At 45.6% G+C, this 19,040-nt stretch overlaps 1 protein-coding gene across 12 annotated transcripts in view; it reads left to right on the forward strand.

Moving 5' to 3' along the window:
* PEBP4 (phosphatidylethanolamine binding protein 4) overlaps positions 1-19,040 on the forward strand; it is a 285,395-nt gene that overhangs the window by 176,887 nt on the left and 89,468 nt on the right. For all 12 annotated transcript variants that reach the window (XM_078347234.1, XM_078347237.1, XM_078347235.1 and 9 more), the window contains one exon: positions 4,367-4,465. In XM_078347234.1, the coding sequence (XP_078203360.1) occupies positions 4,367-4,465 (99 nt within the window). The remainder of the gene's footprint in view (positions 1-4,366; positions 4,466-19,040) is intronic.

Consider the following 19,040-nt stretch of genomic DNA (forward strand, 5'->3'; position numbering starts at 1 on the left):
TAGCAATCATGTCATTTTCAAAATAAAAAAAGAAGAAGAAGAAAGGAAAAGAGAGAGGACATATGGCTTTAGTTCTTCTTTTACCATATTTATACTTTGTTTCTTTTTATTTTCTTATTACTTTCTTGGATGTATCAGATACTATGTACGGTTTTCTCTTTATGGCATTCTATTGGGATTTTACACACACCCCCACTTTAGGACATATTCCTTCTTTTCACCTACTATTTTCTTTTCTTCTGAGTCCTTGGAGATTTTCTTGGGTTTATCTTCACATTCTCTGATTGAATTTCCTGTAGCATCTAGTATGTGGTTTATGGCTTCCTCTGGGTCTTAAAATCCAATAGTCAATGTTTTCACCTTTAAACTACTCATCTTTGGAAAGGTGTCTGTGATCCCCTCCTTGTCACAACCAAGTCTCTTTGTGGCCTTCATCTCCCTTGTTGACTGGGATACAGACACAACCTTTACCCCTTCCTTCATTTCTCTCTTGGCATCCATGACACTAACTCTCCGGCTCTTTTCAGAACTGTCTTCTCCTCAGCCTCTTTCTCCCTTCCCTGCCCCGCTTTGAGTTCCCAAGTTCCACCACAGCCTTTCTTTTGTTTATGCTCTACAGATTCTCCCCAGACAACCCATGAATCTACAGATTCGTCCCTCTCCATGTCCACTGCCCATTTGCCAAGTCTTGAGAGGGCGCTAACCTCATTTAAAGGGCATCTCTCCCTGTAGGGTTCAACACCAAACTCACTGCCTCATGGTCCCCTGACTTTGCTACCCCTAATATCCATGGCTTCATCATCACCAAGCTGCCCAAGACAGAATCTCAGAGTCATCCTGGCTTCTTCCTCCCGGACATCAGCCCTGTCCAGTCACCTCACTGTTAATTCTGCAGTATACACGTCTCTCCTTTCTGTTACTACTATTTGAATGGAAATCCCTGTGGTCTTTCTCCAGAGTATTGCAATTTTCAGGGTTTTTTGGATTTTTTGCTCTGCTTTTCATCCTTTATTCTACCCCCATCATGTGTCTTTCCAAAGCATATGTGTTGTTTTTTGTTTGTTTGTTGAGACAGGGTCTCATTCTGTCATCTGAGCTGGAGTACAGTGGTACAGTCATGGCTCACTGCAGCCTCTTGGGCTCCAGCAATCCTCCCACTCCAGCCTTTCTAGTAGCTGGAATCATAGGTGTGGGCTACCATGCCTGGCTAGCTTTTGCAATTTTTGTAAAGACAAGGTTTTTCCACATTACCCAGGTGGGTCTTGAACTCCTAGGCTCAAGCGATTCGTCCACCTCAGCCTCCCAAAGTGTTGGTATTACAGATGTGAACCACCATGCCCAGCCCCAAAGAACATGTTTGATGATATGAGTTACCTATCCAAACAATTTCAGTGGGTCCTATTACATAACAAATTCTAAGCAACATAAGATGTGCAGAGCTTTCTGTTATCTGGTCCCAATACCCATTTCAGCTTTGTCACCTACTGTTTCTTTCCAGATGCCCTATGGCCCAGCCATTCCCCAAACACCCACCTGCCTTTGCACACACCATTGCCTGCACTAGAGAGCACTTTTCCTGATCCTTTACCTGCTCGACCTTCGAGGTCAAGCTCAAAAGACAACTCTGCAGCCTCCCTGGACTCCTGGGGTAGAAAGATTGTCTCCCTTTTCCCTGTCCCTTCTGCTTGATAAATGCTCCTCTGCTCAAGCATTTAGAACAACAGGGTGTGCCTGCCTCTCCCTGTCAATGGGAGGGCTAGGACTCATCTCCGTTTACTCCATTCATCTTACCCACTTCTTCCTCTCCCACTTCCCCCTCTTCCATCAGGCTCACGTCTAACTCCCCATCCAAGGTAAGTCCAACTAACTACGTATCTCACACCTGTACTTGAAAAGTTAAAAAGCCCACAACTGTGAAATGTAACACCGTCTAGTGACCTACTGCATACCTATTGTATATTCATTTTTTTACTCTCTTAAATGACTATCTCACACCTTCTTCTCTGTCCCCAAACTTCCTTTTTTTTTTTTGAGATGGAGTTTCGTTCTTGTTACCCAGGCTGGAGTGCAGTGGCGCAATCTTGGCTCACTGCAACCTCTGCCTCCTGGGTTCAAGCAATTCTCCTGCCTCAGCCTCCCGAGTAGCTGGGACTACAGGCGTGTGCCACCATACCCAGCTAATTTTTTGTATTTTTAGTAGAGATGGAGTTTCACCCCAAACTTCCTATAATCCCTCTTCCCCTGGTGACCTTGCCTCTAACTCACTGAAAAATAGAAGCAATCGGAAAACAATTTCCTCATTCCTCTCACTATCTCACCTTCCAGTTTTTTGCATCTGAACCCACTCTGCTTCCACCCAAGACCTAGCCCCTCACTTTCACTCTGCATCCTGTCCCATCCCCACTTCCCAAAGTCAGCTCTTGTGACCATCCCCCTTCCTCCTCTCTGTCCCCTCTATCTCCCTTTCTATACTGGACCATTTCCATTGGTCTACAAACATTATCCCTCTCTTTTTTAAAAAAAAAATCTCTTGCTTTTTCTTTCCTCTTTAGTTACAGCCACTCCATATCTCAGCTGTCCTTCCCACCAAGGAAGTCTTTTTTATGATCGTCTTTAATAGCCATCTTTAATTCCTCATCTCCCATCTCAGCTCAGCCTGTTCCAACCAAGCATCAGTCCTTTCTACTCCACTGAAACTGGTCTTGTGGTCACAGTGATATCCAAGTTGTCAAATCAGATTGTCACATCCGTGTCCTCATCTGGCCCTAACTTTTAGCAGAATTTGATACAGCTGATCACTTTCTCTTCCTTGAGACACTTTCTATCCTGGCTTTTGTGACAACTACTCTCCAGGTGTTCTCCCCACCTTTTTGGCCCCAAGGTCCTCTCTCCGTGATTCTCCCCTCTTCTCAATGTTAGCTGCTCTAGAGTTCAGCCATGAGACCTCTTTCCTTCTCTGTGTCTGCTCTACTGATTTATAGACCATCTCCATGTCAATGACTACCGAATTTATTCACCCAGTCCTGATCTCTCCTCTGAACTACGGACTCTGACATGCATACCTGATTGTCTTCTGAGAGATATTTCAAACTCAAGATGTCTAAACCAGAACTCTGAATGCCTTCTTCACACAGCCTCCTCTCCAGGTCTTATTTGTGCCATTAAATGGCCCAGTGGCTCAAGTCAGAAACCTAGGATTCATCCTCAATTTCTCTTTCTCCACCCACCTCCTTACCGCCCTGCCATTGAATCCATCAGCAAACCCTGCCGATTTTACTCAAAATACTCCCCTAACCCATCTATTTGTTTCTGTCTCCGTTGCTGCCATCCTAGCCCAAGATACCAGCATTTTTTCACATGCTACTGCGAGTCTCCTAACAGGTCTCCTGGCCTCCTCTCTGGCCTTTGCAGATCATTCATTTTTTTACCCAGCAGCCAAAAGAATCCTCTAAAAACGTCAGTCAGAGCATATCACTGTCCTGCCTAAAACCCTGCAACAGTTCTGTGTTGCGTTTTGACTAAAACCTAGCTCCCTACCCAGGCCTAGAGAGCATCTTGTGGCATGGCCCTGCCCCCTCCCCCACCTGCCATGTCTACCCTCCCCCTTGATTGTCCCTGGCCACCATGATGCTCTTTCTTGCTCCTCAAAGCCTACTTTTTTCCCGCCTGAAGACCTTCATAGCAGCTATTTTTTTCCTTCCAGAACACTTCCCACCTCTCATCCCACCCTGTTTTATTTTCTTCATAGCACTACTCACACGTTCCCTCGCTTGTTTATTTATTTTTATGATTTGTGTCCCTTACCTAGAATAAAAGCTTCCTGAAAGTATGGACCTCACTGTCTTGTGCTCTGTTGCCTCCTGGCACCTGGAGCAGCTCCTGGTGCATAGTAGGTGTTCAGCAAAGGCTTGTTGAAGGGATGAATGAATCCTGGTGTTCTTTGTGATGGGTACCGTTCTTGACACAAAATAAGTCCTCATATATTTGTTAAATTAATAGGCAAGTCACTCCACCTACACTGGATGCTTCTTGGAGAACCAGAGTCCTGTTTCAGGTTTCCTTGATTCCTCCAAGGCACCCAGCACAGCACTCGGAGCTCCCAGGTGCTTGGTACATATAACTTGTTGGATTTATTCTTCCTCACAAAGGGGAAGCCAAGAGTCCTGCTGTCTGCTTCACAGATGCCATTTCTCTGAGAATAAACATGATGTGACAGGGATGTCACACGAACAAGGATAAACTGGATGGGATGCCATAGGGCTACTCAGTCATGCTCGATTGGAATGGCAGAGAAAGGAGGTCTTTCCGGTGGTATTTTCCTATTTCAGCCATGACTCTACATTACTTTTTGGTGCATGTGTTACAGGGTGCAACCTATGTCCTGGTGATGGTGGATCCAGATGCCCCTAGCAGAGCAGAACCCAGACAGAGATTCTGGAGACACTGGCTGGTAACAGATATCAAGGTAAGCAGGTCAAGAGGCACTCTCTGACTCATTTGGGGTTGTAGCCGGAAGACTGCCATTCAGTGCTGTTCCCACCTCTCACCCAGGAGGGCTGGAGCAAGGACTTCCACGTCCAATCTCCCCCAGTGCTCAGCTGTCAGAGCCCTCCCAAGTTTTCTAACAATTTCAAAAAGTGTCCCAGGGCCAGTGGTACGCCGGTAAACCAGCCCTCGGGAAGGGTGGGGGAACTCTGATTTCTGGTGTTTGCTGATTTTTATGGTATAAATAAATACTCCCACAATGGTGAGTTTTGAGCTCCTGATGATTTAGAAACTGACTCACACTGTTTCTGAAATGTTAACAATTGACTTCAGCACACCACTGGATTTGGGGGCACTGAGGGGATTCTGAGACGTGCAGGTGGCAGCACCGGCCAGGGGAGGTCCTGGAACTCCTCCCCATGATGGGGCGAGGGGCATGAGAAAGACACAGCAATTTTCTCTTCTTTTCTTTGTGTGTAGAAACAAGCTGCCGCCTCTCATCTTCATGTCTTTGTCATCGTAATTGTGAAGGAGCCTTGCTCACCCTCTTCAGGGAGGCTCCTCAAATCTGGTGGCTTGTTTGTACCATTGTGTGGAGGGAAAGGCTCTGTTGCCAAACAAGTTTTAGATACTCCGGGTTGAACTGAATTCATTCTGTTTCTCACTGAAGGGCTTTTGGCGCTGGTAGTAGTCTAATATGCACTATGTCATATACACTGATTTACCAATTGCATTTGATGGTTGAATCTTCTGTTCACAAGTGCCTGGCAGTGCTCTTTGGGGAGGTCCACACTTGCCTCAAACAGTCACAAATCTGTGCCTAGAACACCTGCCGATGGGCTGTACAAAGGCATCAACCCTGTAAGATAGTGGGAACTCAGAGCTAGCAAAACAAAGTTTGGATGTGGTGTGGATCTTGGCTGGTTACCAACTCAGTGACTTCTGTCGGCCCCTCTGGTAATTTTGTCTTGCTCCATAATATGGGAAGCGGGCTGCTGACTTGCTGTGATCGTCGTCATGAGCCAATGACTTAAAAGAGCACTTTGGAAAACAGAGAGAATTCTGCAAATACAAGGGATTTGTGGTTTTCCTTCTAGAACTATGGGTAGAGGAAGGGGTTTAAATCTGAACTGGCTTCTGATTATCCTGAGCAAGGCAGGGTGCTCACAGCCACTGGGTGGGAGTCAGGGGGTGAGAGGGTTCACAGTGACCCAGGCAACCAGTGGGTGGCCCAATGACCAGGGCCCCTCCCGGGGAGCTCAGGTGGACAGCCATCCCTAGAGGCAGCCCTGCCTATGGCCCTAGAAGGGGCTATCTCAAGGGAGACCCAAGCTGCAGCTTTGTGGGCAGTGCTGGAGCCACCTCTGTTACTCCATAGATTTCCCCAGCCAAACACAGTAAACATACAACAGAGCTGGGAGGTTTGAGCCATCAGGAGGGGGAGGGGAGCAGTGGGCATGAAAGAGAAAGATCTGGCATCTCCCCCCACCCAGGCTAGAGCATTGTCATTTTCTGGACTTAGCCCTCCCCAGTGGTCTCAGGGGTGAAACACTCAAGAGAGGAGTATTGCTCTGAAGGTCACATTCGTAGCCACCCCATGCACTCAGGGCTTCCTGTTAGGGAGCTCTGCTCAGCAGTCCTGAGGCAAGAGTGCAAAAGCAGTTAGGGATGGGATGACTTCAGCATTGAGGGGACTTGGGATCACGAGGCTGCCTCTCTTCCAAGCCTGAAGACCCCCCCACTCCTCTACTCCCCTCACCCCCATACTCAGAAGGGAGCTCTCATAGGAGCTCTGTGCAACAAACGTGAGTTTAGCCTCAGCAGCCCAGCTTAGAACTGGAACCGGTGGCAGCTGTCCAGCAAGGCTGCTAAGCCACAGAACTTACCAGTGCCACCTGCCCAAGTGTGGCCCTCAGCCTTCCCGCTCAGACCGGAGGAGGCTTGGGTTTCCGTTGCGTTTGCACCACTTCCCTCACGGGTGTTCAGCGGGAAGCAGCAGTGATAGCCACTTGGCCCTGCCTACCTTCCCCAGAATTCCACCGGCCACAGAGATGGTGTCAACCAAATTCATTTAGGTCTCAGGTTCTAGACCTTAAGCAGAGGAAGCGAAGGCTCTGATCAAACCCAGAGCACTTCCTTTGTGTTGGTGTTCGCTGTGGCTAAGTGGGTCTCAAACAGTTGCGTGCATTTGACCGGGCAGACGAGCTTGCTAAAATGCAGCTGCCTAGGCACCACCCCAGCCGCAGAACTTCCGCTTCAGTCGGTCTGGGGAGAACACGGCATTCTAGCTTAATAAGCTCCCAGAGGGGTGGAGCAGATTGAAGGAAGATCGTAGAGCTGCGGTGCCTTGGTCGCTCTTAACATCACTCATTTGCGGAACAATTTTCAAGTGAAAAACACTTTTAAAACTCCTGAAGCTCGAAGCCACTTTGTGAAATACACATAATCCTCATTTTATAGATGGGGAAAGCGAAGTCCAGAAAGGCTGAATGATGCCATCTTTCGGCTGGTGGGTTAGAGAGATGAGTCTTTAATCTGCGCCCCTAACCCTAAGTCACACACCTTTCCTGCCGTACCATGTGGCCTGGGTCACATCACATCTCTCCCATCAACTCCACTAGGAAAAGGAGCACTGTGCCCTCTATACCATGGAAGACGTCATCTCCGTGGTTCCCTCCACTAGCCCCTGGCTCACTCCCGGGGTTCTATTTCTAACTACCCCTTATGGGTAGATGCTTCCAGAGAACTGTCCCCAGGGAATACTATCTTGTTAAATAAAACACACTAGGTAAGTCTTTTGGTTCCCATAATACTACACCCTAGATATCATCATTACCCAAGCAGCCTCAGTAGGAAAGCCTGCCACAGAGACTCTGCAGACACTGAGTGACCATGGCCTCATGGTTCACAGTGACCACAGCTGCAAACTTGGTGGAACTTCAGCTGACCTTGATATTAGGTGGCCAGATCTAACTGGATGGTAGACAAGATTGTGGCCATAGGAACCCCTCAGCAGGGACAGTTTTTTTAATTGCATTTTAGGTTTTGGGGTACATGTGAAGGACATGCAAGATTGTTGCATAGGTACACACATGGCAGTGTGATGTGCTGCCTTCCTCCCCATCACCTATATCTGGCATTTCTCCCCATGCTATCTCTCCCCAACTCCCCACCCCCCACTGTCCCTCCTCTATTTCCCCCCGACAGACCCCAGTGTATGATACTCCCCTTCCTGTGCCCATGTGTTCTCATTGTTCCACACCCACCTATGAGTGAGAACATGCAGTGTTTCATTTTCTGTTCTTGTGTCAGTTTGCTGAGAATGATGGTTTCCAGGTTCATCCATGTCCCTACAAAGGACACAAACTCATCATTTTTGATGGCTGCATTGTATCCCATGGTGTATATGTGCCACATTTTCCCTGTCCAGGGACAATTTTTTGAAAGGCTATCTGGGTTGAAACAGGACAGCAACTAGTTTTTAGGAATACAAGAGTCATTCGTGGCACCTCCCCTGCCACCTCCACTCCAGAGAGTGACTGGCATGGTCTACTGAGGAATAGAATAAAGCTCTGGAACTTTGGATGACTTAAATAAAGCCTAGGAGTTAGAGACATGCTCAGTCATAGGGACCAGGCATTCATTCATGGGACTCTTTTGTTCATTTAATTCAAGAAGTATATATTGAACGCTATTCAGTATAGCGCGGTGGTTAAGAGCAAGGACTCTGTAGCCAGAGCCAGACTGCTGTGGATTGAATTCCTAATCTACCATTATTACTGTGTGATCTTGGGCTAGTTGCTCAACCTCTCTGTGTCTCAATATACCCATTTGTAAGCTAGAGATACTAGTAGTGCCCACCTCACACTGTTGTTATAAAGCTCAAGTGAGTTGTGTATGTATGTACATATGTATTGATTGATTGAGACAGTCTCACACTGTCACCTGACTGGAGTACAGTGGCGCAATCTTGGCTCACTGCAACTTCCACCTCCCAGGTTCAAGCAATTCTCCTGCCTCAGCCTCCCGAGTAGCTGGCATTATAGGTGCCCACAACCATGCCTGGGTTTTTTTTGGTTTTTTTTTTTTTTGTATTTTTAGCAGAGACGGGTTTTCACTATGTTGGCCAGGATGGTCTCAAATGCCTGACCTCGTGATCCACCTGCCTCAGCCTCCCAAAGTGCTGAGATTACAGGCATGAGCCACCGCGCTTGGCTTCAAGTGAGTTATTTTAAGGAAAGTGCTCAGAACAATGCCCAGAACACAGAGTAAGCTCTGTATTGTTATTTGCTGTTATTCTGTTGTTATTATTGCTCTCAATCAGGTAGCTAGGCTAGCACTGGCATCACAAATGCAAACAAAATCGAGGAAGGCTCTGCCCTTGCAGGGCTTCCATTCTAGAGACCAAGGAAGGAATCCATAGCACAGTGGTGGTATTAGGAAGGCCCCAGGGACTGGCTTGGGGTGGAACTTCCTATACCTGTGGGTGTTCATCAATTCAGGAACAGGACTAGGCTCCAGTCTCCAAACCTGGCCAGGCTGGGACAGGCAGAGACTGATACCTAAGGCATGCTGTCTCACTTGGCTCGCTCCCTCTTTGAAGTGTTCTCATTGAGCAGGAGAGATTTCTAACTGACAGATAACATCTTTCTCCCCCACTGCAGTGTCCTTAGCGTTTCCTTAAAGATGATATTCAGTTCGGATTCCATCTAACTAATAATCTTCATGCTGAAAGCTCATTAAGATATCAATTAATTTGCATCATTCATTTTCAAAGAAATACTTATTGGTTCATCTTTTATTTGTCTCTGAAATGAGTGCTCAGGGCTTTTCATGCAGATATTTTCATTAGACTTTTTATTGTTAATGGGAATATTGAACACAGGAAGATGGTATATTAATACTTTCCACAAAGAATATCATGATTGGTGACAAAGAACACTAAGAACAATTAAGGAGACAAGAGTACCTTTCTTCTTCCAAAAAAGAAAATCTTCCTAGAAACCGTCAATGATTCTAAAATTTGCCCTGAATATCTTTTTTTGTTTTAAAAAAGAAAAGGAGACTGGCAAGTTCACGGTTCGCTTTCATTCAGTGCCCTCCACCTTTGGCAACTGTAAATGCAGACAATTCCGGGTTGAATTAAAAGGCTCTCGAAAGGGTCATTATTTTGTCTACTTTTCTGTAGGGTTAAAATTTTCCATTATTAGAGGTTTTTTTCCTAAGGACCTGTAAGTGCATTAGATGACTAAGATAATGGGAAATCTAATAAACAGGGCAAGAATTACAGCTCCCTGCTTTCTAGTTATGTGGATAGCACGTGCTGGGACACTTGTGCTTGAGTGATCGGTGCCACTACAGAGCAAGTCATTTGACCTCTCTGAGTCTATAACTTCTCCTCCATGAAACTGACAGAAAGCCTTACTCTTCAGGGTGGAGACAAGGAAAAAGGAAATTACATATACAAAGAGGAGAAGCTTCCCTAGAGAGAGGCACTATAGCAAGCGGCACATGTATCCTAATCAATGGAGCGGCAGAGCCTGTAGAAATTTAAGTATATCGATATAAAAATAATGATATAATCTCATTTTCTATATATCCAGAACCCAGCTAACGGGGATAACCAGAATAAACAATCTTTATCGGGACTGCAAGTTCAGATGATGAGGTCAAACCAAGGAAATGGGATTAATAATGATTTGTTTCTTTAGAGCTGTGTTTACACTTTGGCCACTGATACTTGTGCCATTTCCCATGCATGCTTTGACCTGTACTGTGAGGTTCCATTTTAAGTAATAAGCAGCTAAAAGGCATGGCTTAGGGTCCCTAACTTGTAGGTGCAGATCTATGGGCCATAATGAGTGCGTGCTGATAGAGACAGTGCAGAGGGGACCCTGGTGATAAACCAGACTCCTACATGGCCACCTTCAAGGGAAAGAGAAAGAGCTTGGACTTTAGGTCAGATGAGCCAGAGGAGGTGCCACTTCCAGGTGGGAAGGAACTCTAAATGCATTAGGTGAATAAGATAATGGGAAATGCAATAAACAGAGCAAGAATTATAGCCCCCTGCTTTCTAGTTATGTGGATAGCACGTGCCAGGACGCTTGTGGTTGAGTGATCAATTGCACTACTGGGCAGGTTGTTTCACTTCTCTGAGGCTGCAGTTTCTCCTCTGTGAAACTGACAGAAATCCTCACTCTTCAGAGTGGAGACATGGAAAAAGGAAATTACATATGCAAAGAGGAGAAGCCTCTGGGGCTCAGTTTCTTCATCATTAAAATGGGCATGATAATAATGTCTATTTCCCAGTGTTCAATGAGATTAAGCCTTCTGACACAGAATAGTAGGACCTTGATAAATGTAATGATCTCCCCCACAACCCCCAACTTTGACATCTGACCACAGCAGCTACTTATGATTTAGCAAATTCTCTTAGACGATTAGACTCATGTTTTACAAAATAAAAATTCTAGACAGTGCCCAACATAGCTCATCCTTTTGCCCTTTGAAACTAGATGAATCCACGCCTAGCCCAGAGGACCTAACATGATCCCAGCTGGCTTTTGTGGAAACCAAAGCCTGTTGGGACCTGGAAGGGGGACGATCAGTCCCATCATTCTGTCTCTAGGGATCCTCTGTGGCCTCCTGGACCAGAGCTGGCTCCCTGAAGTCATCCCAGGCCACAGCCCAGGTGCAATGCTAGGTGCAAGTGACAGCCAGGCCTGTGGTGGGCTGCCCAAATTTGGGGCTGCAGCCCCTTCCTCTCCAACACTTCCCACCTCTATTTTTAACACAAGCCAGTGCCCCTACAGTCTCCTTATCACTCACAGTCCCACTCTGCTGTCATTGTCCTGCCCTGGAGATGCTTTTGCTCCCATTCAAAATAATCTAAATAAAATGTTGCTACAAAGTGGAATATTATCTTTTGATGAATGTTTTTAAAGCCCTTTAGGTTTTCATGGTAATTTGCGATGTGAAATTATTTGGAGATAAGAGCCAAATTAGCTCTCGTATGCTGAGGTCGCTGTGTCCTGTTATCCATGTGAGCAGTGTTTAAATATAATCAGCCCTTAGACTAATGCAGCATAATTGTTCATTTGAAATAGCTTTTTTTTACTCCATTCAATGAGTCATTAAAATATTCAAGGGATAATGCAGTGAATTGGAAATGAATTTATCATATTATCCCATACATACTGTAGTGCTTCAGGTAACTAAGGAGAGAGAGAGAAAGAGAGAGAGAGAGGATATGAATAAGGAATGCATGCAGGAAGGGAGCCAGTACATACAGGAATATGGTAAACAAAGCTTTTTAGTTGGCTTATGGCAAGCGTGTATAGAGAGGAGGACTAGGTGGGGTGAAAGAGAAAGAAAATGCTGTTCTTCTGGGAGGTCTCTCTCTCTCTCTTTCTCTCTCTCTCTCTCTCTCTCTCTCTCTCTCAGCACTCTGAGATTCTGTGCTCCACCACAGCTCTGCTGTTAACTTATTTTTATCAAATATGTTTATATCAGAAAGTCGTTATGGAAACCAATTCTGCCATCCAGGAGAATTCCTGGATCAGGCAGAAACTCACTCTTTCTTTCTCTCTCTGTCTCTCTGTCTCTCATCTCTGTCTCTCTCTCTCTGTCTCTCTCTCTCTCTCTCTCACACACACACACACACACACACACACATACACACACACACACCCTCCATGAGACACCCCAAAGGGAACAGCACAGTCAAGCTCACCCAACTCTGAACTCAGCTCTGAGGGGACAGCTGGTGGCTCCTGGCACTCCTTCATGGGCAAAGCCATAAAATGTATATGACCAGCAGCCCAAATCCACCCTTGCCCTGTCACGAGGAACCTGGACATGTCACTGTCCTCTGAGCCTCAGACCCCCTCAAGCCCTGAGCAGATGCTCTTAGGTAGAGATGAGTTGGGGGGTAGGTAGAGGGAGAGGGTGGGCAGCATCTTTGAAGCATGATGATCCTTCCTCAGTCTTAGAAAGTTCTATCTGTTTGCATTGTTCGTGCCACACTGTAACAATGTCTTCTGTTCTGGCCACAGTCATTTAAGAGGGATAGTGACCAGCATAGGAAAGCAACCAGAATGGTGAGATTCTGTAGAAAGCACATAAGTCAGAAGTAGTGGAAAGAAGAAAAGAAGGCTAGCCTATTGGAACAACTACAGACACATGAGAAGGAATGGCCTTTAAAGAGTTAAGGAAATCTCCTTGGAAAACAGAAGAGATCTTGCTGGACTCCACGAGGCAAAATCAGGACCAATGGGGGACGTTTTACAGGGAAGCACATTTTGGTCCTATATGAGGAAGAACTTTCTAAGAATTTGAACTGCGCAGGAGCTGAGCATATACCCCACCAAGGAGCAGGCTTTTTATTACTGACAGTAATTTTTCATGGGTGAGCCAGGGAATCTTCCCATTGGGTAGACGGCTGGTGCAGGTGGCTTGTAAGGTGTGCCCCTTGCTATCTCCAACAGTGTCTCCACCTGCCATATTGTCTGTCCTGGCTAGAGATGCTCTCCCTATAGTTCATATCCATAGAAAATATTAACAACCACAGGCCGGGCATGGTGGCTCACACCTATAATCCCAGCACTTTGGGAGGCCGAAGCAGGTGGATCACTTGAGGTCAGGAGTTCGAGACCAGCCTGGCCAACATGGTGAAACTCTGTCTCTACTAAAAATATAAAAATCAGTCAGGTGTGGTGGGGTGCACCTGTAATCCCAGCTACTGGGGAGGCTGAGGCAGGAGAATCACTTGAACCCAGGAGGCAGCCGTTGCAGTGAGCTGAGATCACGCCACTGCACTCCAGCCTGGGCAACTGATTGAGACTCCATCTCAAAGAAAAGGAGAAAATATTAGCAACAACAATAACTAAAGAAGAGAAAATAAAAAGGAGGAGGAAAAGGAGAGAGGGAAGAGGAAGACGTAGGAAAAAACATCACTGATGTGCTTGGCTCTGTGCTTTACACAAACATCTCATGTAGTCCTCATAAAAGAGAGACGTGATGGAGATAAGAAATTGAGGCCCAGAGTGGGTAAGCAACTTGCCCAGGATGTCACAGCTAGCAAGTGGCTGTGTGAGATTGGAGCCCAAAACCTACATGCCTACTCATGAGGCCATATTGCCACTCCAGAGTCTAAGTGGCTTCCAGAACCACTACCTAGGCCCCGCCCAGGTGACAGCTTATATTAGGGCCACGTGTGGGGCTAAGAGGTGTGGTGCTTGTGTGAGGACTTTGGTTTGAGATTGGTGGCCTCTCTACCGATAGCCATACCTGCCTCAGCCATGTTCCTCCTGGGCCCAGGGCTCCAAGTGCAGTGTGGACACAGGAGACTGATTTTCTGACTTACTATGAGCAAATTGTTTACCTCCCTGAATCTGTTTCCTCGTCTGTATAAGAGGAAACTAACGTCGACCTCGCAGGAATGTTGAGGATGTAATGAGATAAAATTTGTGAAACACCCAGCACGTAGCACCTGGCACTTAGTAGTTGCTATGTATATGCTGGCTCTCTCCTCCTTCCATCCTGTACCACCCTCAATCCTCCACAAGAAGCTTAGAAAGTCGAGCCTCCAATGGTATGAAACATATGTCACTCCCAAGATGTAGGGCAGGGCCTGGCCAGGAGAAGGAGCTGCCTGTGTGGTTATCGCTTTAAAGACCTGAAAGAGAAAAGCCACCAGTGGGCATCAGACTTAACAGGGAGCTGTTAGGACTGATTGTTTGACCTGCACTGCTGTCAGCACTGTGGCTACTAATAAAGTAAATAAAAATCAAATCCAATCAAATCTGATAACTACATGTTAGGGATTTAAAATGTGTTTTTCCTGCTGCACAGTTGGAAAGACAAGGCCAACATACAGGAAATAATGAAAGAGCAATACGCAATGGTTTACAGTCAACTCCAAGTAGGCTTTTTAGACTCAAATGGCTGTGGGAATTTGGAGCACCCTCCTCTTCTCAGTGAGACAACTTCTCCTCCTTCAAGGCCCAGCTCAGATGTCACCTCTGATGAAAGGCTTGCTCTACCACCCCCAAACTGAGTGAGTCAGCCCTGTCCCTGCTGCTGCCACACTCAGTCAAACCTCAGTTAGTGCCCTCATTGTTATTTGTGAGTCTCTTTTCCCTCTAAGACCATGAGTTCCTGGAGAGCAGAAATGTGTCTTCTTATATTCTCAGCTCTTAGCCCAGAATATTAACGGCCCTCAGTAAATGTTGAATTAATGAAGTCATGAAGAAATGAATGCATAAAGAATGAAGAGATGGGTAGATGAGTGAATAGAAGTGAGTAGGTGAATGAGTAGAGGGATAGATGGAGATTGAATAAGTGGGTGGGTGGTGGATGGATGGATGAATAGATAGAAAAGTGAATAGATGGATGGGTGGATGGATGGCTAGAGGTTGGGTAGGTGGGTGGGTGGATGAATAGAAGTTGGATAGGTGGATGGATGAATGGATAGATGGATGGATGGAGTAATGAATGGATGGGTAGAAGTTGGGTAGGTGGATGGATAAATGGATGAATGAATGGCTGGATAGAGGTTGGATAGGTGGATGGATGCATGAATGGCTGAATGAATAGATGGATGGATGGATGGATAAAGTTCAGGTAGGTAGGTGGATGGATAGACATTGGGTAGGTGGGTGGATAGGTGGATGCATGGATGAATGGATAGAGGCCGAGTAGGTAGATGAATGGATAGATAGACAGAGGCTAGGTAGGTAGATGGATGGATGAATGGATAGATGGATGAATAAAGGTCAGGTAGGTAGGTGGATGAATGGGTGGATAGACATTGGGTAGGTGGGTAGATAAATGGATAGATGGATGAATGAATGGATAGAGGTTGAGTAGGTGGAGGAATGGATAGGTAGACAGAGGTTGGGTAGGTAGATGGATGGATGGATTGATAGAGGTTGGGTAGATGGATGGATGGATTGATAGAGGTTGGGTAGATGGATGGATGGATGAATGGATAGATGGATATAGATTAGGTAGGTGGTTGGTTGGATGGATGAGTGGGTAGACAGATGGATAGAGGTTGGGTACATGGATGGGTGGATGAATGAATGGATGGAGGTGGAGCTTTTGTAGGTGGATGGATGGGGTGGCATTACTCTGTGATGACTTCACATTGGAGATGAGAGTTGAGCTGGGCCTTGAAATTATGAGCAGGCCTGAAAAAGTCAGAGGATACAAGCAATTGCATTTCAGTAAAGGAACAGAATAATTAAAAGCTCAACATTTGAATGGGGTAGAAAAAAGAATAATAAACATAAAATTAAAAGCCAAGACGGGTATGTTAATTGAGGCCCTTGATTGTTATAGATGTCTCTAGACTGTTATTGCAAGCGTCTACAAAAATGTGAATCTTTGCTTCATGGAATGATTTTTCTAAAATCTAAATAGGATCTTATTGCTTTCCTTTTTGAAGCCCTGCGGTGATTCCCCAGTATCTCAGGACAGAGACCCCTCGCCCCAGTGTGTTATTCAAGGCCTTTGAGGCTCTGGGCCTTGCCTGCCCCCACAACCCTCTTGATCTCCTGCTGATCTTCTTGTAGTGTCTCAGACCTGCTCAGACCTTCCAGGCCTCTGCAGACGATTACCTGCTCTGCCCGCTCTTACAAAAAGCCCTTCCGCAATCCATAAACATGCCATTGCTTTAGATGAGTTAGGATTGCTAGATGAATTATACCTCCGAAGTCCAGAAAGAGCTTAGATTTGCAATCACGAAATCATTTCCAGAAATAGGGAAGGGAAATGTGGATTCCCAAATTTAGGCTGGTAGGTGTAATATCAGTCCTCACCAAAACATCAAAATTCAAAAACAGTTTAATAAGCAGATAGCCTGAGACAATATAGAAAACAGTGCTCATTAGGAGTCAACATAGATTCACCAAAAACAAATCATGCTGGATCACTCAGATTTCTTTGTCGGGAAATGCACTGGCCCCTTGAACGAGGAAGATGCTCTCAGTACAGGTTGGCTGAGCCAGGCATTAGAACAAGTCCATCGTGGTAACCTTTGCTTCAGTGACTGTTGTGTTAGGTGGAGTTCTGTGACTTGTTAACATGTCATTCTTAAAGAGTTGACAAATGAATTAGTACCAGTCTTAAAGATGGTGCCTGGTGACGTGTCACAAGACTCTGGTCTGAGCACTTCACCTTGTTGGTTTATATCCTTTTTTTTCAGACAGTCTTGCTCTGTCACCCAGTTGGAGTGCAGTGGCATGACCTCAGCTCATTGCAACCTCCGCCTTCTGGCTTCAAGCAATTCTCCTGCCTCAGCCTCCTGAGCAGCTGGGATTACAGTCACATACCATCACACCTGGCTAATTTTTGTGTTTTTTTATAGAGATGGGGTTTCACCATGTTGGCCAGGCTGATCTTGAACTCCTGACCTCAGGTGATCTGCCTGCCTCGCCCTCCCAAAGTGCTGGGATAACAGGCATGAGCCACCGCGCCCAGCCTCCTTGTTCAATATCTTTATGGATAGCATGCTCACGAAATTTTAGGTCAAAGTTACAAGGAGTAGCTAATATGGGTAACATAAAACAGTTAATTTGAGCAAATCAAAAGGCTGTACCTGCACTGAGAAATTTAAATTTAATAGGGTTTAATCTAAAGTTCTATATTTAGGTCCTAAATCAATTGCACACATACAGAATGGGGACGATCTGGCATGTCAGAGGTTCATGAGGGGAAAAGATCAAGAGGAGTTTTAGCTAGTTTTGAAGCTAATTTTAATCTAAATTTTAAGCTAATAATAGAATGTCAAGCCACAGTGCAGGAATGAAGACAGTTAATATTATCTTAGGCCACATCAATAGAAGTAAAGGCTTTAGCTCATTGAAGAGTTACACCTCTCCTTTCTGTGCATCTATCAGACCTCTCATTCATTCATTCATTCATTCAGCATGTGTTCAGCACATTTTAGGCAACAGGTTTCATTCAGGCACTGCAGATCAAAAAGTTTATGTAACCAAATCCTTGGTTTTTTTTTTTTTTTTTACTTTCTTTTTCTTAAAAAAACATAGATTTTATTTTTTAGAGCATTTTACACTCATAGCAAAAGACAGCAGAGTACGGAGTGTTTCCATATATTTGCTGCCTGCCCCAAGCCTCCTCCACTATCAACATCTGGCACCAGAGTGGTACGTTTGTTACAATTGATGAACTTAACACTGGCGATCGTTAGCAATCCATGAACCTACATCATTATCACCCCAAAGTCCATAGTTTACATTAGGGTTCACCCTTGATGTTGTATCTTGTTTAGGTTTGGGCAAATGCATAATGACATGTATCCACCCTGATAATATCATGCAGACTAGGTGACCTGCCCTAAATGTCCTCTGTGCTAACCTGTAAGCAGTTACATCCTTTCAGTTAGGGAGCTCCCTGTCTGGTGAGGGGAGCAGAGGAGAAAAATCAATGACTCCATTAAAGAGTAGGGAGTGTTAGGATGGAGTTGAGTCCTGAAAACCATGAAGATGAGAAGATGGTTGGGGGGAAAGTTCCCCAGAGAAGGAAAACTGAGCAGAGTGGGAATTCACCAGGCAACCCTGTGAAAACAGGGCCCCCCTTCTCAAGGGAATAGCAGGAAGAAGCTGGTGTATTCTAGAATCAGATGGGGACCGGTGTGGCAGGAACAGGGGGGTCACAGGGCAGCATGTAGGAGATGAGGTCATGAGGCAGCAAGGGAGACAAGGAAGGACGGTGGTTCTAATCCTGTTTGTCAGAATCACCGGGGAAGCTGCGCCCAGACCAGCTAAATCAGAATCTCTGGGCATGGAGCACAGGCATTCTTATTTTTAAGGCTCGTCAGGGGATGTGAATGCCCATCTGGGCAAATGGAGGGGGAACTGGGGCGTTGCTGTTTGGCGGTGTAAAGTTTCAGTAATGCAAGATGATTAAGTTCTGGAGATCTGCTGCACAACATGGTGCCTGTAGTTAGTAGTACCGTACTGTACACTTAAAAACGGTAAGGCGGGTGGATCTCATGTTAAGTGACCTTATTACAGTGAAAGAAAGAAAGAAAGAAAGAAAGAAAGAAAGAAAGAAAGAAAGAAAGAAAGAAAGAAAGAAAGAAAGAAAGAAAGAAAGAAGGAAGGAAGGAAGGAAGGAAGGAAGGAAGGAAGGAAGGAAGGAAGGAAGGAAGGAAGGAAGGAAGGGAAGGAAGAAGAAAGAAAGAAAGAAAGAAAGAAAGAAAGAAAGAAAGAAAGAAAGAAAGAAAGAAAGAAAGAAAGAGAGAGAGAGAAAAAGAAAGAAAGAAAGAAGGAAAAAATGTGCATCTGGAACCGAGAAGCACTGATGTTGGATCTTTAGCCAGGCCTGGTCAAGGAGTCTGGCACACAGGCTATGCCAGGACTTCCAACAGGGGAAAAACTGCCTTGCATTTTTAATGCTGTTTTTAAGAGACAGGGTCTCATTCTGTTGCCCAGGCTGGAGTACAGTGATGCAGTCATGGCTCACTGCAGCTGGAATCATCCTTTTACCCCAGCCTCCCAAGTAGCTGGGACTACAGGTGCACACCATCA

Source organism: Callithrix jacchus, chromosome 13 (assembly GCF_049354715.1).
Source record: "Callithrix jacchus isolate 240 chromosome 13, calJac240_pri, whole genome shotgun sequence".
In the NCBI taxonomy this organism is placed as follows: Eukaryota; Metazoa; Chordata; class Mammalia; order Primates; family Cebidae; genus Callithrix; species Callithrix jacchus.